This window comes from Malus domestica, chromosome 15 (genome assembly GCF_042453785.1).
Source record: "Malus domestica chromosome 15, GDT2T_hap1".
NCBI lineage: Eukaryota > Viridiplantae > Streptophyta > Magnoliopsida > Rosales > Rosaceae > Malus > Malus domestica.
Window position 1 is genome coordinate 4,159,961 of NC_091675.1, and position 26,225 is coordinate 4,186,185.

At 38.7% G+C, this 26,225-nt stretch overlaps 3 protein-coding genes and 1 long non-coding RNA gene across 10 annotated transcripts; 2 read left to right on the forward strand and 2 right to left on the reverse strand.

Moving 5' to 3' along the window:
- Positions 1 to 6,607, forward strand: LOC139192353 (uncharacterized). Of its 4 annotated transcripts, none has more exons than XM_070814344.1 (8): positions 341 to 537; positions 643 to 690; positions 799 to 1,020; positions 1,950 to 2,278; positions 4,179 to 4,542; positions 5,844 to 5,921; positions 6,022 to 6,118; positions 6,358 to 6,607. In XM_070814344.1, exons 4-8 carry the CDS (start codon positions 1,950 to 1,952, stop codon positions 6,399 to 6,401), a joined length of 912 nt encoding a protein of 303 aa, XP_070670445.1. In that variant the 5' UTR covers positions 341 to 537; positions 643 to 690; positions 799 to 1,020; the 3' UTR covers positions 6,402 to 6,607. The 4 variants fall into 4 exon arrangements, with proteins under 4 accessions (XP_070670447.1, XP_070670445.1, XP_070670444.1 ...); XM_070814343.1 differs by having other exon boundaries at positions 347 to 537; positions 1,820 to 2,278; XM_070814346.1 differs by lacking the exon at positions 6,022 to 6,118 and having other exon boundaries at positions 1 to 537.
- Positions 2,930 to 3,626, forward strand: LOC139192354 (uncharacterized). The gene is made up of 3 exons (XR_011576459.1): positions 2,930 to 2,956; positions 3,062 to 3,147; positions 3,487 to 3,626. It is a non-coding gene; the product is annotated as an uncharacterized lncRNA (long non-coding RNA).
- A 6,392-nt stretch (positions 6,608 to 12,999) lies between the features above and the next one.
- Positions 13,000 to 16,205, reverse strand: LOC139192355 (glycosyltransferase BC10-like). Of its 4 annotated transcripts, none has more exons than XM_070814351.1 (3): positions 15,830 to 16,205; positions 14,867 to 15,388; positions 13,000 to 13,924 (listed from the first exon to the last, which is right to left on the reverse strand). In XM_070814351.1, the coding sequence occupies exons 1-3, from the start codon at positions 15,830 to 15,832 to the stop codon at positions 13,286 to 13,288; spliced, it is 1,164 nt and encodes a 387-aa protein (XP_070670452.1). In that variant the 5' UTR covers positions 15,833 to 16,205; the 3' UTR covers positions 13,000 to 13,285. The 4 variants fall into 4 exon arrangements, with proteins under 4 accessions (XP_070670452.1, XP_070670449.1, XP_070670451.1 ...); XM_070814348.1 differs by having other exon boundaries at positions 14,867 to 15,695; XM_070814350.1 differs by having other exon boundaries at positions 14,867 to 15,532; positions 15,830 to 16,189.
- Positions 16,206 to 18,285: 2,080 nt separating this feature from the next.
- On the reverse strand, positions 18,286 to 25,437 carry LOC139192356 (uncharacterized). Its single transcript, XM_070814352.1, has 4 exons — positions 25,206 to 25,437; positions 24,925 to 25,032; positions 24,123 to 24,290; positions 18,286 to 18,656 (listed from the first exon to the last, which is right to left on the reverse strand). Exons 1-4 carry the CDS (start codon positions 25,305 to 25,307, stop codon positions 18,534 to 18,536), a joined length of 501 nt encoding a protein of 166 aa, XP_070670453.1. The 5' UTR covers positions 25,308 to 25,437; the 3' UTR covers positions 18,286 to 18,533.
- Positions 25,438 to 26,225: the final 788 nt, after the last annotated feature.

The window sequence follows — 26,225 nt, forward strand, 5'->3', positions numbered from 1 at the left end:
AATTTTCTGAAAACTTAAATCCACGACCCCGGTTAAAATTTAACCACAGTTAGCTTACTTTGATTAAACCCAAACCAAAACGCCATCGAACCGGTTCACCAGAAAATAAAACAAAAAATAATTAAAAATATTAAAATAAAAAAGGTGCAAAAGAGACGGAGGGTGAAGACTGTTAAGACGTCATAACGGGGTTTAAAAGAGACGGAGCTGACGGTTTAAGAGAGGAAGATGCGGGAGCCGTTCGATGATGGATCGAGGGTGGAGAAAGCTCGGCGTTGGACGTTTGATGTGTGACGGAGAGAGTGACGGGCTTGGTATAAAAACTGGGTTTGAAACGCAAGAGTTCATTTCGTTCCATCAGCAAACCAGAAGAAAGCACGAAGCTCTCTCTCTCTCTCTCTCCCTCTAGAGTTTTAGCCTTCGAGTTTCATTTACTTTTTGAATTGGGAATTCAGATTCGAATTCGTAGAGCTGGACTGTGTGAATGTTGAGGATCCAATCGAAGCTTTTTCTCTGAGTCTGCGAGAGCTTGGAGAGGTTTGAATTCTGGGAACAGAGGTCCTTTTGTGCTGCTTTAATGGAATCTAAATTCGGAAAATTGACTTGGGTTTTTGTTTTTCTGGTGGAATTTATGTTTTGCAGATGCATTCCAAGAGTTTCCGAAGTAGAATTCGATTGCGATTTTGTTGGGTAATTTGCAAAACCAATATCATTTCACTGGAATTTGCAGAGAAATTCGGCGTTTTTCTTTGTTTCCCTGTTCTAATTCAGCGTTTGGTTTTGATTTCGAATTCTCAGGCTCATTTCGAAGAGATTCGACCCGTTGTCTGAAGAAATCCCAACTAGTTTTCTGAGAGTGTCAGGGAGACGAGCTCTGAATTTCGATCGTTTCGTCGATTTTTGGGTGTAGATTTGCAATTTTCGGTCTCAAAGGCCGAGCAGAACAAGATTTCCCAGAAAAAGCAAAACTTCATCTGCAAGTTCCGGATTGTAGGTGGTTGCGAAATCTGAGCATTACAGGTGAGGATTCATTTATCCGGTTCATAGATCAGAGATGAAACCAAAAGTCTCCGCCTTTGATCTTACTGTCGGATTCCATTTCAACCCGTTTTTTGAGTTCATCGAATCTTCTCATCTTTCAACTCCATTTTTGTCATCTCCATCGAGTCGAAGCAATCTGTTTGTTTCTATGGATTCTCAAAAGGACATACTTCTACATCATAATATATGCTTTTCCCATTGAAATTCCAAGAGTTCTCTCTCTCTCTCTCTCTCAAAATCTCAATCTCTGCATCTTCTAATTGAATCCATCTTTCGGTTCGAATCTTCTCTCAAATTTCGCATTCTGGGTTCTGTCAGTTTTCTGCAACTAATACCTTTGTGTTGGTGAAGATTTTATTTTCTTCTTTATTTTTGGTTTATTTATTTTTGTGCCGGGTCATTTCCATCGATTGTCCTTGAATTTTTTTCAGCATTCAAAAGAAACGGCCCTCTCTTTCAATATCCACCAACCTTCCGAGTTTTTTCTAGCCAGTTCGAACTCCGATGTTTATGTTCTTCTCCTGCCAACAGTTTTTTTAGAAATTGAAACACCAGAAGAAGTAAAAAAATTTCTGTTTGTTTCCTGGGAAACTGAGAGCAAGAAGAAAACGAACAAGGCAAGAGATGAAACTGCGCAACATCTTTGTCTCCCCAGTGATCAAATATCAAATTTTAATGCTTTGTCCTTTCCCTACATTTTCTGGATCTTCATCATCTCCATCTATTTGGATAAACTCAATTCTTTTTAATTTGAATTTTTATTTCTGGGTTCTTGCAGTTGCAGACAGACAGCCACAACCTTATTCCAGATTCTCGTTTTTGCCTCCTCTGTCCTCTTTTAATTTTGTTTAACCCCGGTTTAAAATGTAAAAGTACGATTTTAACCTAACCGCTGTAATTAAATGCAGATGGAAAGGGACTGTACCAGCAGTAGAGATAGAACCGGTGGGGATGCGGAGGCGGTTGCGATCCGACACCAAACGACGTCGGATTTCGTTTTGCAGTGGGGGAACCGCAAGCGCCTCCGGTGTATGAAGATCCAGGTCAAGGAGAAGGACGACTCCAGCGGCGCCACGGTTACCCGAACCACGGTCCGGGTTGATCGCCGGGTCGTTCGACCCGATAAGGACTTGGCCAATCAGCCTTCCACCACCGTTAATCAGACGAGTAACGGGTATTTGAATCTCCGTCAACGGCCGTTATCTCCCCAGCAACCGCTACCTCAGCGGATTCTCAGGTCACTACTCTCACTCACGCACTTACCCCTTTCCTTCGCCCGACGTCGTTTGGGTTCTCTTGCTCTTTGCTGATGTGTAGTTTCGTCGTTTAGTGAGGTGTGATTATGGTGGGTTTTTGTCGTTTTTTTAGTTATTTTGCGTTTGGTTTCTAGCCTTTGTCTCGAGGAGGAGGAGGAGGAGGATTTATATGGAATGAGTTCATTGTTTATTCCACTAGTACGGTCAGATTATTAGGTTTTAGATCACCAAGACTCGGTGTTGAGATTTTAGATTTGTGAGAAAATATTAGAATACTTGATCTTAAGCAAAGTGTTTTGTTGCTCTGATTTATCGAAGTACAGTTCTTAATGCACTCTAAACTTGGTGTGACCAATTTAAGTACAATTCTTAATGCACACAAGCTCGAGCCCACCCAAGTCGTCTCCTTTATATGAGTGGGATTGGATAGTGTTTATATAGGATTGGATAAGGCTAGAGAGTCAGCACTAATGATCTTTTTGTCCCACCACCACATGTTTTATATTCCTAAGGTCTCATTCATTTAATTATAAACTTTCAGCTTTAAGCATGTGTTTAATGTTAAGTATGTGTTTAATGTGTAGTTTAATGAAGTTTTTAGAGGATTAGGACAGGTGGGGGTGCAGAGATGGGTAAGTTCCAGAAGGAGAGAGCTCATGGTAAGTACATGAGGCCGCCTTCTTTCCTTGTCTTTCTAGGAAACCTAGTAGCTGAATCACTATAAATAGGTTGCTCATGTAGTCACAACTGACTTTGTGCAACAGAAACACGCTCCACGAAATACTAAATTTAGAGAGAGAGAGAGAGAGAGAGTCGCGCAAGGAGCGTTTACACCCTCTCGTACCTTAAGGTAAGAGTTCGACTCCTGCTCTTCTCATGCCTTAGATCTTAGATTGTGAAACCGATTCTATCGAGTAATTTAGGGGGATCAAGTCATAGTATTGGTGAGTTGTGTTCTAAGGGCAATGAACTTGATTCGAGTTTTAGCTCCAAGAATGACGTGCGCGTGGACAATTCCGAGCCATTGATGTTAGGCACAACTGCCCACCGCATCAATGGTCGGAAATCACTCACGCGTGCTCCATCCCAATACCTTAGTGTCATTGATGAAGCTGATTTGATCATGAATCTGGTATGATATCTTTCTGCTTTCCTGCTTTAAACCATCCAATCCGGTTATAACATGTAGCAGGCTTATTCCTACTGTGATCAGACCTGATCGGAACCTCCACGCCATCGTTTAGCTTGATTGGCATCCGATCCACAACGACCGGCGCCCTGATTCCACGGCCTCATTGGAAACAAGGAACGGGCAATTCCCGTTCCACGTGTCCATCCCATAACCGAATTCCACCAACAACCCATCATCAGCCGTCCGATTGGATTAGGCTAAATGTCGGCCTCTTTCTACGGCCGACACGTGTCCTTAATCCTCCAAAAAGGCGCCCTCGATCCAACGGCCGAAAACCAGCCGTAGAACCAGCTGGCACGTCATACAGTACATCACACATTGCTTTTCCGCACTCTCTCTCTGTGAAATGTATTATCTGGTTTTGTTATTTATTTAAAAAATAAATAAAAAACTAACAACTTCCCACCATAAAAGCAAAGCGCAAAGGTCCCGCAACGAAGCCAAATACCACGCTTCATTTTCTACGCCAAAAACCCACAGAGTTTCTTTCGCTAGCCTTCTGTCACCCACCGATCTAGATCGACCGAGGTCAATCTCGTAATTTGACGCACCCACATCAAAATTTTATTATCTCATTTATTTAGTTTTCTCTTTTGTTTTTTGCGAAAATATCATGTATTATGTTCTATCTTGTGTGCTTTTATTTGATTTGATGATTTGATGATTTGATTACATATCTGGTTCTGCAGAAACTCAGTGATTACGAGCGCTGCTGCCATGAGAGGCCAGAGCAACGGCGGAGGAGGAGGGGTGAGGGGAATTACCTCGCCGGACAGGGGTGCGCACGATAAGAAAAACCACCACCACCACCATAATGAGATTAATCATCACAACAAGTCTGCAGCGTCTTCGGACACGGCGCACGATAGCAAGAAGGGCGGGACTTCGTCGGGGAGCGGAGAGGCGGCGGCGGGGCCACCGATGGTGTGGCCGCCGAAGTTCGTGATTGCTTTGACCAATAAAGAGAAAGAGGAGGACTTCATGGCGATTAAAGGGTCGAAATTGCCTCAGAGACCAAAGAAGCGGGCGAAGTTCATCCAACGCACCCTCAATGTAAGCTCTCTCTCTCTCTCACTCAGTTTTTAATTTAATCTCTACTTAATTAGTTTCCTTAATTAATGATTAGGGATTTAAGTAGCTTTGAACACCATTGCAAAAACCTAGTTTGATTATTAGTTGCTTGATTTAGGAAAAAGTCAATTTGTCAAGGTAAAAAATTTACAACTAGTCGCGACATTATTTTAAATTAATCACGTAGAAAAAAAACATGAAAGTAGAAAAAAAACATGAAAGGAAAACGTTGGCACTGGTACAATAATAGAAGAAGAAAACATGTTTTGAGTTTTGTTCCAATGGTGATGTTGCATTGGCACGAGAGACGTCACTTTAACAGTGTATATGCGTCCTATAAATTGTTCTAGTGAGGCCGTTTGATTTTTATTGGAGACATGGTGTATGATTTAAAAAGATGATTACTTAACATTTTATTTTTATTTTTAGTTTTAGATAAAAAGCCAAAGGAGTATGCTAAAGTGATAGCAAGAACCAAACATACACGTGTCCCAAAGACGTCATCTATATCTAATTCATCCCTTAAAGTTTCTTAGTTGTCCAGGTGGAATAACGAATTATTGGTTTTTTGGGCTTAATTTTTTGTGTAATATCTAATATTAATTTAATTGTTAAATAATATGAACGTGGCAAATGACAATAGTTGGTGGTGGCCTTTCGGTGGATTTCATGGGAAATAAATCATCTTCGGATATCTTTCTTCAAAACTTACGAATAAGTGATCCAGAATTTTGAAATTTGATCTAACAATAAAAAATTATTATAACTTTTAAAAAATTTTATTAACTTTTTTGTTTTTAGTTGTTTGATCAAATTTTAAAGGTCCGAATCATTTGATCCGTGGGTTTTGAAGAAAAAATTCAGAAATGATCTCTTTCCGATTTCAAGGTGATTGGGCGGTGAATTGCCTCCCACGTGTACGCATGTGATTTAGTTGGTATTCGACTTTTAAAAGCCAGTGGGCCCTGAATTATGTTCTTGTGGTGAATAGGGTTATTGTGGAGGGCATATACGTACTTTCGTAGTGATAATTTTGTTAGGTGGCTACGTGAGCCTGACTGTCGTCCGGCTTGGACCGCACTGCCAAGTGCCAACTGCAGAGATAACAAAAACGCTCAATTAATCTGTTTTTTCGATTCCAAACGGAGAAAAGTGCTTATGAAAAAAGCCTGTAGTGCTTTTGCCCGTTACTTAAAGCAAAAGCCAATCCTTTTGCCTTTGTCCATAAAATGCAATGATTAATCTAATTCTTTCCATTATTTTTCTGCATTTATATTTAATAGCTTGTGAGCCCGGGATCATGGCTCTGTGATCTGACGCTGGAACGGTACGAGGTCCGGGAGAAGAAGATTTCCAAAAAGGTATTCAATTATTTCAAATTTTAAGCAATTTTCATCAATTTCGGGTGAAAGTAGTGTACGCGGTGGTTAGGCCACTCTCACAAATGGTCACCAAATGTAGGTATGTCTGCATTGGAAGTTATACCTACTTGGGCCGGATGGTATACAACGGGGCATGTTTCTTTGTGAGAGTGCCTTTCTAAACGCTAATCTCGTCGGTCAGGCTGTCCTATTCAAATTTTCTCATTTTCATGCATTATAACTAAGGAAAACTAATGAAAATGGCTTGAAAACTTTTGAGTTTAAATGATAAGGACAAAATAAAGGGTAAAGTGAATAGTATCAGGATTGATTTTTTAGTGTAAAAATGTGATTTTTCGTTAAAGTGAACAGTAACAAGAGTTTTTCGTTAAAGTTCCCTTATAACTAACTAGTGCTTACTTTTTGGATGATGCAGAGACCGAGAGGGTTAAAGGCAATGGGCAATGTGGTGGAGTCTGACTCTGAATAAAACGAGTTTTAGTAAAAAAAGATAGAATTATAGGGTTTGTGTTGATGGCGAAGATGATAAGGTTGATAAGGTCTTGGTTTTTTTCTTCTTCCTTTATGGCATTCGTTTTGAAGGGATGAGAAAATGTTAGAACTTTGTAAATCGTCCGCCTTTCAACCATCTGAAATAATTAACGGATTTGATTTCCGTTTGTGTATACTGTCTTTGTTTTTACATTCCGTCCAATGTTCCGAACTACACGATCACGAACGAATGAAAATTTACCCTTTGCGAAAGCGTTATTGGGATTTAATTACCTCGGGTCAGTCATGAAAAATGTTACCCGAGGAAAAATACATCGTCAATTGTGGTAACTAATTGTTCGATCTATTCTTAACCCAATGGTAAAAAAGAAAAATGTTCTTTTAACTTTTTTTTTCCTTTATCATTGGATTAAGATCGAAATTTAGGAGATTGACAATGCATAATTAACCTAAGGCTTTTTAGTCAAAATGATTATTGAAATTTGCATAACACATAACTTTGGTCCCTAAAATTGAAAATCAATATAAGTGGTATCTGAGATTGTCCACCATCCATTATTTTGATCAATCCGTTAAAAAACTCCGTTAAGTTAAGGGTATAACACATAACTTTAGTCTTTGAGATTTGCATAACATATCATGTTGGTCCCTAAGATTTGCATACCACATAACTTTGGTCTCTAAGATTGTCCATCATCCATCATTTTGGTCATTCCATTTAAAAGCTCGGGAACCATTTAACGGAATTTTTTAACAGAATGATCAAAATAATGGATGATGGACAATCTCAGGGGCTACTTTTATTGATTTTAAATCTCAATGACCAAAGTTTTGTGTTATGAAAATCTCAATGATCATTTTGACTAAAAAGCGTTAACTTAAAGATAATAGTTTGGTACAAAACTCATTACAAAATATGTATGATTCGTTCATCCGTGTGAATCGAATCTAATATCTCCTCTGACCAAGTAGAAACTAAATATGGACCAATTCATCATTGCATCGAATTGACACCTTTGATAATAATGCTCAAATGGATAACGGGGAGTCTACGTTTTGGTGGGGTGAGTGCTCAAAACATTTGAGTCATAGTCCTCATGGACAATGGAATGCATTTCAGACTTCACCAACCGAGTGGAAACCCGGACTCCATCGCTCTCTAGATGCCAAGATTTTTTTTACATCGTCGCATAATATTATTATTGTATCAGTTATAATATAAGCAGATGAATATATTAATATACCTCATTTTAAAACAAATACATAATTATAATTTAAATAAAATAATAATACCCTGGGACTAAATTCAAGATATAAAAAGAATCACGTACGTGCTAATAATATGGTGATAATAGTTGTTAAGATAATGACAAGTGAAAAAAAAAACACACAGAATTACGTAGACATTAGCAAATTGTCAATGTCACATTACGTTTTATGTGGCATCTCTAATTGGCATTTTACGTGATTAGGAAGACGTGTCAGTAGTAATTTATTTCTAAACGCAATAAACAATTTCAGCGGTAACCAATCAACTGCATTAAACTATATGAAAGTGAGAAAACATGAGTCATTTGGTGGTTGACAGAGAAATAAATAGGAGAGTTGAATAATGAGTCCGTTCACATTTACAATCATAATTCATCATCATTATCATTAAATTCTTAATCTCCTTTAATTAAGACAATAATCACCTCTTAAGAGCCGTTCTCTGAGTCTGGCCCATCACCCATCATCGGAGTCTTGTCAATGGCTAATTCTAACGCTGATTGTGGGGTCCGGATTCCTTTCTTCAAGTTCTCTTTATCAAACAATTCGAACTCTTGAAATTTGATCCAATAGTTAAAATTATTATAATTTTTAAAGTGAGCCTTTATTTGTAACCGTTAGATCAAATTTCAAGGATTCGAATTATTTGATGAGGAGGAATTGACGGAAGGTATCCGGAAAGAATCCCTTTCCCTGATTGTGGAGACCAAAAACTACACATATCACAAAAGTAAACTGCCAATTTGCCCCCTGAACTATCATCCAACTTTCGATTTCCCCCCAAAACTTTTTAATTGGAAAATTAAGGACTTAAACTAATTTTTTTTGGCAGATTTCCTCCCTACCGTTAGTTTTTCATAGATTTCATCCAAATTAACGTTAATTCTTATCATGTGCAAACCACGTAACTCTCCTTTGTGGACAAAAGCATCACTTCACCAGACCTTTAGACACAAAAGCTATAGGATTACACATATTTGCATAGGTTTATATTTTAAAAATCTAAAGTTTTCAATTATTTTAAAGAATGATGCGACTGAACTATCCACACATGTTGTGCACATGCTTCCATTTAACAGAAATTTGGATGGAATGAATGAAAAATTAACATCAGGGGCAAATCGGTAAAAAAAATTAGTCTAAGTCCTTAATTTTTCAATTAAAAAGCTCAGAGGAGAAATCGAAAGTTGGGTGATAGTTTAGAGGGCAAATCGATAGTTTACTCCATATCACAATATTCACAGGTAATTACAAAATATCGGTATTTAATAAATGTGAGTTCGACTAGTTGCCAGAGTAATAACCTTTTCCTTTTGCATTCAAATTCAAATTTCGTTTATTTCCTACAATTATGCTTGAAGGGGCGGACGACGACCCGAAACTTATAAACCAAAACGAAGAGGTTTCTAAAGGTGTTCGGCAACAAAAAAATATTCCGACGTCACATGTTAAATGTGAAGTAGGCCAATTGACCAGACCGTCTGCATGCCATGCCCCCCCCCCCCCAAAAAATTCCGACGTCAACATGTTAAATGTGAACTAGGCCAATTGACCAGACCGTCTGCATGCCAACCCCCCCCCCCAAAAACCCATCATGTAAGTTCGAATTCTATGCATGTGGTTAACAATTGGTACTTGACCACGAAAATTTCGTGATGCATTGTTTTTTCTTCTCTGGATTTATTTCTCTCGGCCAAAGAAAATAATATCCCGAATTGTAATTGTCGTGGCCACAAAACTGAAGAATTGTTATCCATGTGATGAGAAGCAGCTTAAAAATTATTATTTTATCTTTTGCAGCTGGAAAGTATCGCTTTGTTGGTTGCAATAAATAATTACCACCGACTCAGATACTCAGTTTTTTTGCAGTCCATTTCTTTAAGAAAATTCGAAAATTAAATTAAATAACAGATCTGGGAAGTCTGCGGAAACTCACATTATCTACTTGTAATTGCAAGATTCTCATGAAATTAAAATAAATTAAGAGAATAAACTTCGAAATCGCAAGCTAATCACACTCATCAAGCACAGAATTACAGATTTAGAAAGAGGAAAAGAGAAAATTAGACAAACGAAATAAAATAAATGAATTATTTACTCATAATAATACTCAGAAATCCACAAAATCCATCATAGCAATAATGATAATAAAAGCCATCATATGTAAATGAAATCCCTATAGATCCATAGCCACCCGTTACTAAAACGACACTCGCTACTAAATAAAACGAGTCATAAAACCCCAAACCGCTCTACACAGCCACATCCAGACCAGCAGCAGAAAACGCGAACTCAAGCCCTGAGCGCAGATCCGAAGGCCAGAGCGGCGACGGCGGCGACAATGGCGGAGGCGAACGATGGGTAGATGGATGTTGCGGGGGAGTCTGGGCTGGGAGCAGGAGACTCCTGGGCGGCGCCGAAGGCCAAGAGGACGGCGAAAAGGATTGCCATGAGGGCGACGACGGAGGATGCCTTTGAGACTGCCATTGTTGATAGGGTTCGGACCTCTGTGTGCTTTCAGGAATCTAGGGTTTTTGAAGACGTAGAGAGACTGAATGCACAAGTATATGACTTGAGGTGAGAGGTGGAATGGAATGGGCGTGAGGAATGTTATTTATAGGCGGAGTGGCGGGCAGGTCGGGCAGCTGCCCGCGGAACACAGGCTGGCTAATTGTTATTGTTCGGCGCGACAGCTCACATTGCTTGGTATGATAACTTTTTGTACGAATTACACTAATTGCTTTAATAACCCTACAGTTTACCTTAATTTTACTTTCGCTAAAATTTGACACATTTTTCGTTTTGTTTTCATTTCAGTTTGTCAATTAAGAGATATTTTTTAGTGTCTTGAAAACACAGTATAGTACATAAAATGTAATAATACGTTTAGTTAATTTTTTTTCTTTTCAATTTTCATCAAACTGTTTTATTATACTTAGTGTATCGGATCGTAATCTTAGCATACTGAAAAATTTGTTCATTCATTCTTTTGCAAATGTTTTCATTTCCCACTTAATAGCAGTGTTAATCTACTTACATATATATAAAAGGTCGTAAATTCAATTCTCATTCATATCAAGTTAGGCTTTAATTTAATACAATCAGTATATACTCCTCAATGTAAATATATTCATCATACATATTTGTTTTTATATATTTCTTGATTTTTCTTTTGCTTTAGCTTCAGTAAAAAATAAACTGAGTGCAAAGAAAGAAAACAATCACGCGAAAATTGTTTTCCGTGCACAATTGGTGCGAAGTCCAAACACAACTAAATTCTAAGGACTAATGTGTAAGAAGAAAAATTAAATACAGGAAGCTGAAAATTCAAATAAGCTACGGCGACTAATGCTGCAATTCAGCCGCTTTTATTTTCTTCGTAGGTCCCACTAACGTTAAAGAGATTAAATTTGTAAATTAAATCACGTGTTATCAATAACTTAATAAGAATCACGTTTATCAACTTCTAAGTAATAAATTTCAAAACTTTACCTACAAATTTAATATCCTTAACATTACTCCACCGTAAAACACATCGCGTGCGGCATGTGAATTCATTTGTGTAGGCGGGGTCGTTTTATATTTCGGCGGAAACTTACTATTAAATCCAAACGACGACGTATTCAGACACGCCTTAACGACAGGGGTTTCTTGCTTTGGTTGAAGTGGAGAATATATTCTCCGAGAGTTTTTGCCCTGACGCGTGGAAGCATCTTACTCGCGCGCATCAGAATCCGTACTCCCGAATCAGGTGAGTCGACCGTACGATCAACGACGGGGATGAACGCGTGCTAGCACGCGGTAAAGGAAGAAACTATAACCTTTTGCGCGTTAAGATGATTGGTTTTATATTTCTTTCCGTTTTTTCGGAAAAGTTTTGATTGGAAAAAAACAAAAAAGAACCGCCTACAATGCGGCAATCAGAGCGATTGCAGCGCAGAATTGCGTGACTCTCTGGTGAGAAACTGGGGGACCGACAGGGGTCCGACACGTGGGGAGTCTGTAAACGACAGGTGTAGGGTGGAGATTTGATTCTGTTAGCTTCTGATATTTAATTCACGGGAATTCCAGAACATTCGCTTGGCATCATGTATTTGGAAGTTGAGGGGCGCACATGCATGAGTGGAAGTTACTGTAGTGCCCCTAAATGGTGGGGTGCGGCATTTTTATATTCATATTCATCAACCATCATTGGGTGGTCTATCATTGTCTCCGTATGAAATAAAGGTACGTTAGACTATTAAGTCTCCTTTTTTAATTTAAGGAAATAAATTTGCTTTTAAGGCCCGTTGGATCGTTGGACACCAAGTTTCCGTCAAGTTTCCGTCAATTACATATTTCGAACGTTATAGTTTTGTCATTTCAGGTTCACTTTTCTTTTTTTTTTGGGGGCAATTTTGAAGTAGAAAAGTGATTTTTACAACTCATTTTCTTTTCTTTTTTTTTTTTATAAATATTTTCTATAATTAATCAATGATTGAATTTCATGTTAAGTCGAATTTGAGACGAGTGAATAGAGCTAATATCGTTTGAAAAATGAAAAGAAAAAGAATGTGTTTGACCAAAAAGAATGTGAAACCAAACGGGCTCGGAGGCTTTTCAAAAATTTCTTCCACATTCCATGGCGTGTCCAGAGGGCAATGGGTCTTATGTGGGCCCAACAGATTCTTTGTTGGTCACGTCAAATGAAGAGGTTGGGTGGTACACCTACAACATAAATGGGCTTCTCTCTCACGCGCCGTACAATCCTACCAACAATCGCCACGCGTGTAGAGGAGCCGTATGGTAATTATTGAGCCGTGTAGACTTACTGTTAACAATCACTGCACGTGATCAGTGACGGAGTCAAGATTTTAGTCCAGAAATGATCCAAAAGGCTCAATATGAAAAGCTCTCATAATCTTATAAAATTACTCTGCCATGTGTTGAGTAGTTGACCACCGTCGTTTAAGTCTACTATGGTTTCATTCTCATTATTTTGTATCTTGAACCTAAATTTCAAGTCTCTCTAACTTTCTTCTTTTCCTTCTCCTCAAAGCGCATATGCAACAGATTGCTTGAACTTCATAGGAGTCACTAACCTCAAATCAAAACCGATGAAAAAAATTAAACTAAAAACGTCAGATTGGGGCTTGTGCCTACGAAAAAACCCTGAACATCATGCATATCACTACACTTTTATGTGCGAAAACAAATATTAAAATGAGCCTAATACCATCGTCGTCCTTTCGTGACTCCGCCTCTGCACGTGAGCCACTCTGTAGCATATGCTATGATTTATGTACAGAGCAAAATATAGTGTGTCTATCAATCATCAAAATATCAAATTCTCAAATACAAAACTGTGAACAAATGATATTCCCCAATGCGAAATTGGGTGCTACTTCTCTGTAAATCTCAAACTGTTATAAACAGTATATTTTGCCAAAGACCTATCAGGTGAAACCCCAAACCAGCAAATATTACAACTGAGGTTGAATTTATGGTAACAAGTAAATACACACCGTGGCGATTGAGCTTTGCACGTTCTTCGGCTCGAGACGTCGACTTGGCCGACTGTTTATGTGTTAGAAACTTGCAACTTAGAAGCCCAGAAACTTTGGTGCTAAATGCAAAAGAGGTTCCATGGCACTCGGAGCAAACTTCCTTCCAAAAAGAAAGCAGATTGTTGAGTTCTGGCCATTGTAAGTGCAGCGTTGACCCCTGAAAATTCTCTTGAGAAATTCCTCGGTGATATCCGCTCTTCCAAAGGTAGCCGGGTGAGGTCCACCCCGTGACCAATCCACCCAAGTAATGCTTCTATTTGCTAAAGAATTCCCGGCTTCAATGGTTAGCATGGTGGGGAAGTAGTGCTCATCAACGTAACATGCGGGTCTACAGAACTCCTTAAATTTGGGGTAATATTTTGTATCCTCGACAATGCTGACGGCAAGCTTTCGGTTAACTTCGAACCACTGGGAGCCCTTGCGCCAATTGGATATTTTCACTTCAGGTGCCATGTTATAATTGTAGCGTCCTCTTCCATGTGGCCCGGGGTCATCAAATGCACCGACATAGCTGTACTTGGACTTCATCAAGTAGTGGTGAACGACACTGAAATTATAGAGCGGAATGCATGATTCAGAAAGAAGAATGAACCATTCGTTGGATACGTCGAGCAATGCATTAGCCAGGAGTCTTCTCTCAGCATCACATATACTCATTCTTCCCCACTCGGCAACCTGCGCAGGAGAAAACCAAAACTCTTAGCTGATATATTAGACCAGATCTAAACAGCAAGAATGTTTAATGGCAATCAAGATGGCCATAAAACGTTTTCCCTGAAACTCATTTTTGAAGCTACTAAATATGGACACTCTTTTGTTAATTAAATCGTTAAGTGAAAAAGTTAAACGAAGCAGAAAACATACGGAATATAGTCAAACATTTGAAATATATTCATTTATCTTCGGGCAAACATCGATACAAACTTCAATTCTATTGTCCGGTATCATTCACATAAATAGTTCACCTTCTTCTTACTCACAATTTGAAGGCATATATCAATAACACTGTAAAAGGAAACATCATAATTGTGGCACAAGAATGATAGTTAGAGATGAATCAAGAACGTTAATAAAAAATCATGAATATGAGATGAGGTCGGAGTATCGCCCAAGAAGTTATGCTTTTACATCATCTGTTCATATGAATGCATCTGTGCCTAGTGTATATTTCACAAGCAGGATTATCAACTTCATGAATTTAAAAAGTCAAATCCATTCATTCAATTGAGTACATGGAACAAATTGGGTTTCCTGCCCTCTCTCGGAGATGGTATTCTACGTCCCTGTAATTCAAAACATGATAAATTAGAATTGCCCCTTTTCTACCAATACACAGATAGGTTAAACCCTTTCTTTGATGATCTCTAAATATTACCGCCTCTTGCAGAGGCGCATTCCATTTTCGTTACAGTTTAAACTTCAGACAACAACCTAATGCAAGCAACCGGGGTGTGTGCTCACCACAGAGAAAATCAAGATGTGCAAAAAGTAAAAGCCAGAGAAACCATTGAATGAATACCGGAACCAAAAACATAAATTGTGCACTTATTGCAGAATCTTTCATAGAACATGAAATATCATAAAAGGATTTCATATAACATATAGATAGGTGCATACCTGGCTTGGTATATGTCTCCCATAAAAAACTGACGAAGGATTAAAATGGGGTTGAAACGACGGTAGTGAATGAACGTAGACTGAATAAAGCCCTTCGTGTCCCTTCAGAAACCTCTCCCAAAGGGGTGCCAGCGGCAACGGCCCCTTAGTCAAGAACATAAATGCAATCTTTGGAACTTTCTCAAAAGGATATTTCTTTATCCTAGGCGTAAAAGAAGCCCTCCAGAACAGTTCCTCATCGTTCATGGTGTGTTTAACACTTGATGGCGGCTTAATCCATCGGTCCAAACCTCTTGGTTCCTCAAGGCACGGCTGGAAAGAGGTCGCGGCTGTTGTCATGACGCCATTGATTCCAAAATGCCGAATTGTGTATACACCAATGACTGAGAATGTAATACAGAAAAGCAGAAACAGCGCGAATAACTGAAGTAGCCTAATCGGCAAGGCCTTCGTTTGGCTTGCCCGGCTGCTAACACCAGGGTCCTTGCCTTCCTCTAACGGCACAGCCCTCGATTGCAAATTCTGCATCTCAATAAAAACACCCCACCAGAATCAAATTCCTTAACTCTTCCGGTTCCTACAGACTACCTCCAAGTGTCTGAGATCAAAATTTTCCCCACAAACTTACTTCTTCTCTCAAACAAGCAGAAAATCCAGATTCCAAAACTACATCTTGCATCAAGGATAGTAAATTAGACTTGAAATTAACCATATTCCAATCGAAATCACACAGTTTTCTCCCAAATTACAACCCCACTAAGCAAAAACTAACTCTTGGCAGATCCGAAAACTAATTCCACAGCATCCCAATATCCAAACTAAACACTTACTGCATAAAAATCTTAACTTGTTCACATGGGTTGTCGATAAACCGAGGTTATAACTTAAAAACAAGAATCTAAGCTGGGATCAAATGTTAAACAAATCGAACTGCTTGTGCACCAGTAAAAAAGTATGACATACCATGTGACTTTAAAAGGTTGGAGGTTGACTTGAAGGACATGAAGGGAGGGTTTGGATCCTTAAACTTCACAGCTTGAGTTGCGCCCGAAAGTACGGTAAGTGGCCACTTGGATGAAGAACACGAAAAGGCGGTCACTCAGAGAGGACCTGAGAGACAGATTGTCTGAAGCGCTTTTTTTGTGTGAGATTTAAGAAATGATATTTCTGAGATTTCAAGAATGTTTAATTGTTTACTATATTTGACGATTCTACTACTCACACGAGGCGAGTGAGGAGGAGACGGGATCGGTTTGTCGGGTGGTAAATCTCTCTTCTTCAACCGAGGTGGGAAGAAGAACCAAACTATCTCGTCCAGTTGCGCGTGTATTTTTTGGGTAAATTTTGAGTTGGTAAAAGTGAAAATATTTAAGTTTTAATGGTAACGAATCAAAGGAATAAATGCGAGATAGACTCATGTTAACTACTTTTGTCATTAAAGAAAAAGTTGTGCCTAAATTTGTAGAAGAGGGAATGTATTTCTGTTTGGAACTGAAAAATTGGAATTTATGACGAGTAATGTTATTTAGACGCTTGAGATTTACTATATTGCTCATAGTATCGACATATAAGGCGTTATAATCTCCGGTAAAACGTCACAGATAAGATTAAGAGGTTCTTCAAATAAAAAAAAGTCTATTTTATATAGAGAGTGCACAAAAACACAATTAAGCTTGTGTATCTTGTGTTAGTGAAAAATTACTTTTAGGAATCGAAATATAGACAAGTAATAGTCCAAGAGTTTTTTCTTTGCGACGGTGCTTAAAGTGTTGTGACCATGAAATAGAGTAATTAGTGAATAATCCTACAACTTGATAGGTTTCGCATTTTGGCTAACTTCCAGCAAGACAAATGAGACCGTCTTGCACGTTTCCGCCGCCCTTTGAAGCAGCCAGCAGACAAATGCGGAGCATAATTAGCATCGCTCAAAGCAAGAATTAGGCTTTGGATATAGACTAGCCTTTTATTAATACAGCTATTTTAGGGCTTGGTGGGATGTCCAAGCCTAAAGTCAATGTATTAAGAACCCATCGCATAACATGTTTACTACGTAATCGGAATCGGAATAAAAAAAACTTTGATTCCGAATATGGCTCACCAAGCCTAAACTCAGGGCTCGTTTACTAATTTGTAATCAAATTTAAATGAATTGAATTGAGGAGGAATTAGATTGAGAATAAATTGAAATGAGGTGGAATCAGAATTAGATTCATGTTGAAGTTGTTTACTAAAACTGTCTGGAATCGGAGTAGCAATAATGTTGAGTCCATATAAGTTGTTTACTAATTCACTTCAATCAGAATGAAACTAGGTTAATTACTATATTGCCCTTACATAAATAAATTATTTTCATACTAATTAATTAAACTTATATAATAAAATTCATCTATATAAAAATATATAAATAGGTTTTATTTATTTATTAAAAGATGACATGAATGATGTTGAGTCCATATAAGTTTACTAATTCACTTCAATCGGAATGAAAATTAGGTTGATTACTAAATTACCCTTACATAAATAAATTATTTTCAACTAATTAATTAAATTAAATTCTTAATTAAATTTATATAATAAAATTCATCTATATAAAAATATATAAATATGTTTTATTTATTTATTAAAAGATGGCATAATGAGTGTCAAATGAAGGGCAATATTGGGATAATCAGAAACAAGTGAGCATAATTGGTAGAAGAAATCCATTATGGATTCCTCAAGTATCAAGGAATTGAAATACCTCCCTCACGTGGGGAGTCCAATTCCTCCAAAATTAGGAGTTGGATTCCTTAATGCGTGTGAACCCCACATGTATTTTGATTCCCCAAGATTACGTAAACAAAGATATATCGCGTAATTAGAATCCAATTCCGTAAATTGATTTCGATTTCGGGTACGTAAACGTGCCATCAATGTATTAATAACTCATGGCATGTTTACTACTACGTAATCGGAATAAAACAAATCTTAATTCCAAATATAGACTATTCATGCGCTTACTAGCGGCGAAAGAACCAAAACATAAGTAGAAATTTCAGCTACTTAGTACTACGATCTAATGATATTCCTCTTCATTTGTAAATGAAAAGTCTTATGTTCGATTCTCACCACAGAAAAATTTGAACCACATTATTGCTAGCCCATTGTAAGGCTTAGCCCACTCCACCACCCCTTAGTGTAGATAATATCGTTTGTTCAAAAAAGAAAAAAATTAGGAATTCCACAATATAAGAAACTTTTAACTCGAAATTTGGAGAAATTGGACTCTTTGGGTCGCATTGCAGACTGTATAGTCGGAGCCACTGTCAAGGTGTAGTCCCATTCAACCACGGATAAAAAAAGCAGTTCTAACTACTCAAGCGGAGTAGAATTATAAGGCCTTCACCGATCTGAATCGTGATCCTGTAAACATTTCATGATACAACAAAGTTTTGCAATCCATGCATTCATTACGAAAGTACACCATGTTGTATCCACGTTTTAAAACTGAATAACGAGCACAACATGAACTCTGAACTTTCTCAAAACATTTACTGTCTACGAATTACATAGGTTTTTCTGCTCACGGCACAGGAAACAGTCTATCTTATTCACAAACGAACGGTTAGCTTCCCAAGTTCACATACCAACTTTTATGTACCCAGACGCATTTCATGTGGCATACAGTCTAAGAACTCACCACAAAAGCAGCCTGAAGATTAGAAATCATAACTGGGTACTCTCCCTTCTCATCATATTCAACAAACTCCCCAGCCGACAAGTCAATGTTCTCAAAATTTGTGCCACTCAACTACAAAAGAAATGAACACTAGTTTAAGTTTACATAAAGATGCAATACAATTAAACTTGGTGACAATTAAATGTTATTACAAGAAAAGATGGGGTCAAAAAAGGAAGCATCACAATTATCTGCGGTCCACATCTCGAATGTGCTATGCTCATAACATGATATGTAACAGTACTAACCGTGCAACATTTATAGGAAAGGACAGAGACTAAAGCTTTCTCACCAGAAACTAATAAGGATCAAAACACAAGCAAACAACAATACCAAAATAAGCTTTGAAAGGATAGCACAATACAAAACAGGAAACCAATCCTTAATGCTCACTGAAGTTAAAAAGTGAAGAACGAAAGAATTCAATATGTTGATGCACAAAATTCGGAAGATCTTGGACCAATGTAAATCCGACCGTGAATCACACAAACGCTCAAGAACACAAAGATGTATCGTGGTTCACCCCAATGTTTGGGCTACGTCCACACTGATGTTGATTCCATTTACTGTATGAATGTATAGACTACAATAGATCGGCAAGGGAGATCTCTGTGAATGCAGCCCTTGCCATTTTGCTCTCTCTTTGACTGAGAGGGTATTGCCCTCTATATTGTTGCGAGGCTCTCTGGATGTGAGACCTTCTTCCCCCTTAATGAAGGTGAGGAGGATCCCTTTTATAGACTAAGGGTTTCCTCCTCTTACAAGGGTTATGAGCTCAGTAATGAGGCCCAATATATGGTACCAACAGGAGTCCCCCACGTCTTCAGTCAAGAGAGTCTTTTGGCTGGAGACTTCAAATCCAGTCCATGTACGGGCCGAAGTGACTAGATGTAGTCCAGAACTGGTACTTAATACAATGCAATGCTCAACATAAAGCAATACTCAGCTAGAAGTATCACACGTTGCGAGACTGCTCAGCTGGAGGCGATGCTCGTTGCGAGGCTGCTCGGTTAGAGGCTATGCTCGCGGTGAGGCGGTTGCTCGGCTGGAGACGATGCTCGTTGCGAGGCTGCTCGGCTAGAGGCTATGCTCGCTACGAGGCGGCTCGGCTCATGATGTTCCTCATTGCAAGTATGTACTTTATGTCAACGTGCACTCAGTAAGAATTGATTCTCGACATGATTCGGGTCCGCTTGTCGGGTTCGCATATTAGGTCTATGTGTTAGATATTGGGTCTATGTGTTAGATCTGCGGATCGGGTCCGCAAGTCGAGTTTTTGAGTTGGGTCTAGGCACATAGGCGTCCAAATAAGCGAGTGTCCGAGCAAGTGGATGTCTGGTCAGACAAGATATCACTGTTCGGACTAAATATTTGTCACCATAAGCATGTGGCCCATCAGTCTATAAATTGGTAGACTTCTTTAATCAGCAACAATGTTGATCAGTGGATCTAGTTGCTCAATAATTATTGACAGTATAAGTATGACTGTATAATGAATAAATCAAATTGACATAGTTTGTTAATGCAAAATATTGTACCATGTGCCTACTACAAATAAATAATTTATTTAGTCGTGTGGTAAATCACATGTTGTATAAGTGACATAATTTAATGATAGTCACAATACTCTAGGCGATGAATAAATATTGTATAGGTATTTGGGTTAAATATATGTCATTAGGTGATGAATATATATATATATATATATATATATATTCATATTATATTTTCCTTCGTGAGGCTGTTCTGGGATAGTGGGTTGTATTTGTCCCTTCATGATGAATGTTTCATCATAACGTTTAAATAATAAAGATTACTTTCATCATAACATATATCAATAACATATTAAATAAAAAAGATAAAGTTCTTATCTTTTGCATGAGGGTTGTCAACAAAAGCCATCCTCAGATTAAATAGTGAGTCGTATTTGTTCATTCTTGATGAAAGTTTCATCATTTTTCAGAAGTTGGTGGGCATCTTCTGGTACACTTTGATGCTTTTCAATTTTCGAATATTAAGGACGGCACGCGTTTCACGAACTCGTCGGATGAAGAGGGGATATTACCATTGAGGTGAAACTTTCTCTCCACCTGCTCACTTCTTCCTCAGGTCAAATCATCAGCAAATTAGTCTCTTCAACTTTGACCATCAAGGTTGCCCTGCCCACTGCTCCCTCCACTCCCATACGACCCATCATCCGCCGCAGTCTGCCACACCGACTACCACGCCTGCGACGGAGGCTGCACGCCGTAAACCCCAGTGGGGTCCATCGCAGGCCTCCCAATCATCATCCCCCCAGGGCCACCAGCCGGCTGACCCATCGGTGGATAGAAATACGACACCCCACTCGCGTTCATCTGTGGGTGTTCGAAAACCTTCTCCTTTGAATACATGACCCAGGTGTCCACCACAAGCCGCACATGTAATTTCAGTCCTCATTCCATCTGGGTCTGGGTTAAAATTTATGGCCCCAGGAAGACCCTCATAAAAAGCTGGCCAGCCACAACCAGAATTAAATTTGGTTGTGGATCTGTAGAGAGGAGTCTCGCATCCTGCACAGTTATAGATTCCCTCCTCAAAGAACTTGTCATATTCTCTGGGCATCCTGTACAGTTATAGATTCCCTCCTCAAAGAACTTGTCATATTCTCCTGTGCCTGGATACTTTGTGCCTTTCTACCTCAGAATCCAAAACTGCTCGGGAGAGAGCACGGTCCGCCACTCTTCCTTAGACTTCTGAGCCGACCTAAGTGCAACCATGGCTACAACTACCCCGCCACAAAAGCTCCGCTTACGGTGGTGCAAAGACCCAGCAGCGGGTATAACGCTTGCGATGGGTTTTGGAGGTAAAGTTGTGAAATGGGTTCGGAAGAGAGAAGCAGGTTTAGGGCTTGGAGGGCGGAGAAGGTTGGAGAAAGTTTGGTTTTTGTGACTTTTCTGTAAGAGGATAGCAGATTGAGAGAGAGAGAGCTAGAGAGTTTGAGGTCTGCGAAGGTTTTCTGGAAAAGCCCAAGGAGGGAGGTTTTGGGTTCTTGGGTTGTGCAGATTCATGGTGGTGAGATGAAAAAAATGAAAGAGAACCAACATAGCTTTTTGTGTCGTTTCCCACAGACGGCGCCAAAATGTTGATGCACAAAATCCGGAGGATCTTGGACCAACGTAAATCCGATCGTGAATCACACAAAACGCTTAAGAACACAAAGATGTATCGTGATTCACCCCAATATTTGGGCTACGTCCACACTGATGTTGATTCCATTTACTGTATGAATGTATGGATTACAATAGATCGACAAGGGAGCTCTCTGTGGATGCAACCCTTGCCATTTTGCTCTCTATTTGACTGAGAGGGTATTGCCCTCTATATTGTTGCGAGACTCTTTGGATGTGAGACCTTCCCCCCTTAGTAAAGGTGAGGAGGATCCCTTTTATAGAGTAAGGGTTTCATCCTCTTACATGGGTTATGAGCTCAGTAATGAGGCCTAAAGACGAGGCTTAATATATGGTACCAACAGGAGGAGGAAGTGAGCAGGTGGAGAGAGCGCTTCACCTCGATGGTAATATCCCTTCTTCCTCCTACGAGTTCGTGAAACGCATGCCGTCCTATATATTCGAAAATTGAAAAGCATCAAAGTGTACTAGAAGATGCCCACCAACTTCTGAAAAAGAATGAAACTTTCATCATGAAGGGACAAATCCAACCCACTATCCCAGAACAGCCCTACGAAGGAAAATATAATATATATATATATATATATATATATATATATATATATATATATATATATATATAAGGGGCTAAGCAGAGCTTGGCATCTGAGAATGGCTTTTGTCGACAACCCCATGCAAAAGATAAGAACTTTATCTTTTTTATTTAATATGTTATTTATATATGTTATGATGAAAGTAACTTTTATTATTTAAACGTTATGATGAAACCTTCATCATGAATGGACAAATACAACTCATTATCCCAGAACAGCCCCACGAAGGAAAATATAATATATATATATATATATATATATATTATTCATCACCTAGTGACATATATTTAACCCAAATACCTATACAATATTTATTCATGACCTAAAAGTATTGTGACTGTCATTAAACTATGTCACTTATACAACATATGATTTACTACACGACTAAATAAATTATTTATTTGTAGTAGGCACATGGTATAATATTTTGCATTACCAAACTATATCAATTTGATTTATTCATTATACGGTCATACTTATATTGTTATTTATTGTCAGGAATTATTGAGCAACTAGATCCACTGATCAACATTGTTGCTGATTAAACAAGTCTACCAACTTATAGACTGATGGGCCACATGCTTATGGTGACAAATATTTAGTCTGAACAGTGATATCTTGTCTGACCGGACATCCACTTGCTCGGACACTCGCTTATTTGGACACCTATATGCCGAACCCAACTCAAAGACCCGACTTGCGAACCCGATCCGTGGATCCGACACATAGACCCAATATGCAAACCCGACAAGAGCGAATCATGTCGATAATCAACTCACACTGAGTGCACGTTGACATAAAGTACATATTTGCAATGAGAAACACCACGAGTCGAGCCGCCTCGTAGCAAGCATAGCCTCTAGTCGAGCAGCCTCGCAACGAGCATCGCCTCCAGCAGAGCAACCGTCTCGTCGTGAGCATAACTTCTAGCCGAGCAGTCTCGCAACGAGCATCGCCTCCAGCCGAGCAATCTCGCAACGTGTGATACCTCTAGCCGAGTATTGATTTATGTTGAGCATTGCCTTGTGCTGAGTACCAGTTCTAGACGATATCTAGTCACTTCGGCCCGTACATGAATTGGATTTGAAGTCTCCAGCCAAAAGACTCTCTTAACTGAAGACTTGGGGGACTCATGTTGGTACCATATATTGGGCCTCGTCTTTGGGCCTCATTACTGAGCCCATAACCCATGTAAGAGGAGGAAACCCTTACTCTATAAAAGGGATCCTCCTCACCTTCAGGGAGAGAAGAGAGTCTCAAATCCCTTTCACAACAATAGAGGGCAATACCCTTTTAGCCAAACAGAGAGCAAAATGGCAAAGGCTGCATCCACAGAGAGCTCCGTTGCCGATCAATTGTAATCCATACATTCATACAGTGAAATGGAATCAACATCAGTGTGGACGTAGCCCAAACATTGGGATGAACCACGATAAATCTTTGTGTTCTTGTGCGTTTGTGTGATTCACGGCCAGATTTATGTTGGCCCAAGATCATCCGGATTTTGTGCATCAACACAATACATGAATAATTATGTTGATAATTATGATGTTTGTACCACATTTACTGATCACCTCTCTCAAATAGCAGGACTTTTATACATATGTGCTGAAGTTCATGGAGGTACAGGGATTCAGTGCTTAGGAATGTTCACACAAATATTATTTATAAGCTCAATGTCCAACAAAAGGCACCTTTTGGCCTCAAGTACAATGAGAAGTGTTCATTCGATATGCTATATGATTGAAAGTTGCGTGTGAGGAAGAGAAACTTACAGACTTAGCTTTCCAGCCACCACCAAATACATAGTCCACAGGTTCATAACCCCTGCACTCAAACATCATCAATGGGGCGAACTGCCTGGCTTCACTTGTTTCCTGGGTCAGTGGCTTACCTCGACCTGGGTGCATCATAATCATTCCATCGCGCTCACAAAACTTGCACTACAAGGGAAAAATTTGCAAAATCACCAACCATGTATAACAAACTTAAACAGAAAATATTTTGTGTAAAACCAAACATAGGAAGAAACCCCATACCCATACGATCAAAATTCAAATTAAGAAATAGGAATAATGTAGCCATCAAAATCGATAAGTTGCCCACATGTCACAACACAATTTCAAACAGAACTATCTCAAATCAAAGTGACAAATATGGCCAATTCATGTACGATCGGAGCTCTACGAACAACTAAAAAATCTGAAATGCTCACTAAACCAAACGCAAGTATCGATAATAATTCTTATCAGTCAAACAACAAACGGGATAAGAAACAATTTCACACAAACTGTATACAACCAAGTTGAAACCTACCTATGTAAAACATCACCCAACATCCCATTCTCAGAGGCATACATCAAATTGATTGAACACAGGGTAAGCAGAACGAAATGGGAATCTCAAGGTCGTTTTTACAACAATTAGGCACTCAACAAACACGACATTTCACTAATTCACGCAAGAACAAGCGAAAACACAATAATCCTTGGATTTTCTCACTAAACCCTAAACCCTTTACTTACAAATCCCCTTACAAATCCCCTTGTGTAATCAGTAGAGAGAAAGAGGGATTACCTTCTGGATAAGATTGGCGGTTCCTTTGCCGACTGGAAGCGGAACAGTCTCGTTCAAGCTCACACAAGTTTCTCTCTGGCTCACCTCTCCACACCTCTCACATTTCAGCTACAAATTCACAGAATAATAAATAAATAAAGAATCGTCTCAATACTTTTTATAAGCATCAGCAGAATTAGCGACTTAAAATCGACATCGATTCGAAGCCAGAAACCCTAGAAAACGAGAACGCAAACTGAAATAGCAAAAGGAAACGCATCAGACGGAAATGGAGGTCTGACCTTGAAGAGATAGGAGAAGTTGGGGTCGTCGCAGCCGTCCTGAGGCTGGAGGTCGGTCAGGTTCTCGAGTTCCGCGGTGATCTGGAACAGGAATTTCACCATTTTTGGATTTTGACGTAAATCTTAAACTACTCTCTCTCTCTTCCCTTCAAGTCTCACCTGTGTACTGTGTGTGTATATGAATACCTCTGACTCGCTCCCATAACATTTTAGTAATTAATTTTAACTTAGGCTTTGAGTTTTAACGATAAGAACAAAATAAAAAGTAAAATGAATAGTACTATGATTGACTTTTTAGTGTAAAAATATAGTTTTTCGTTAAAGTGAACAATACCAAAAGCTTTTCGTTAAAATTCCCTTTTAACTTTCGTAAACAATTCAAGTAAGTACTTAACCCATTTAAATGTCATATCCATTAAGCGTCAATTAAATTTATGTTAAATTAATAAAAATTTACTTTGTTCGTAAAATCAAAAGAAGGTCATGAAAGCTTGACCTCCACTAAGGCCAACACACAACCGCCCACACCACCCTACAACTCGAGACCACTCGCAATATATATATATATATATATATATATATATATATATATATGTATATATATATATAGCGGCTGTGTTTGGTCAAGAAAAGTATCCACTTCACATCATCACCTACGGATCACATAGAATCTCAACATATGCTAGCAAAGAGGCAAATATCGTGGTAGATGCACTTGTTTGAAATGTTTTAAAAAGTTGATACAAATTTGAAATGACACTAAAAGTTGAGGAGTTTCAGATACTTAATCATTGTTTTTACTAATATGATTTTGTCAAATTTTTACAGTACTTTTTTATGTGCTTGTGAAAAATATTACTAATTATATAAAAATACTCTAACTTTTGAGTTGGAGGAAATAGAGTGACAACTTTTCAAGTTTTGAGATGTGGTGACTTACACGTGACAATCCAAAAAATTGAAAATAAAAAAGAAGTGAAATTTGCATGATTGGAAGTTGAATCATGCAAATTATTTCGC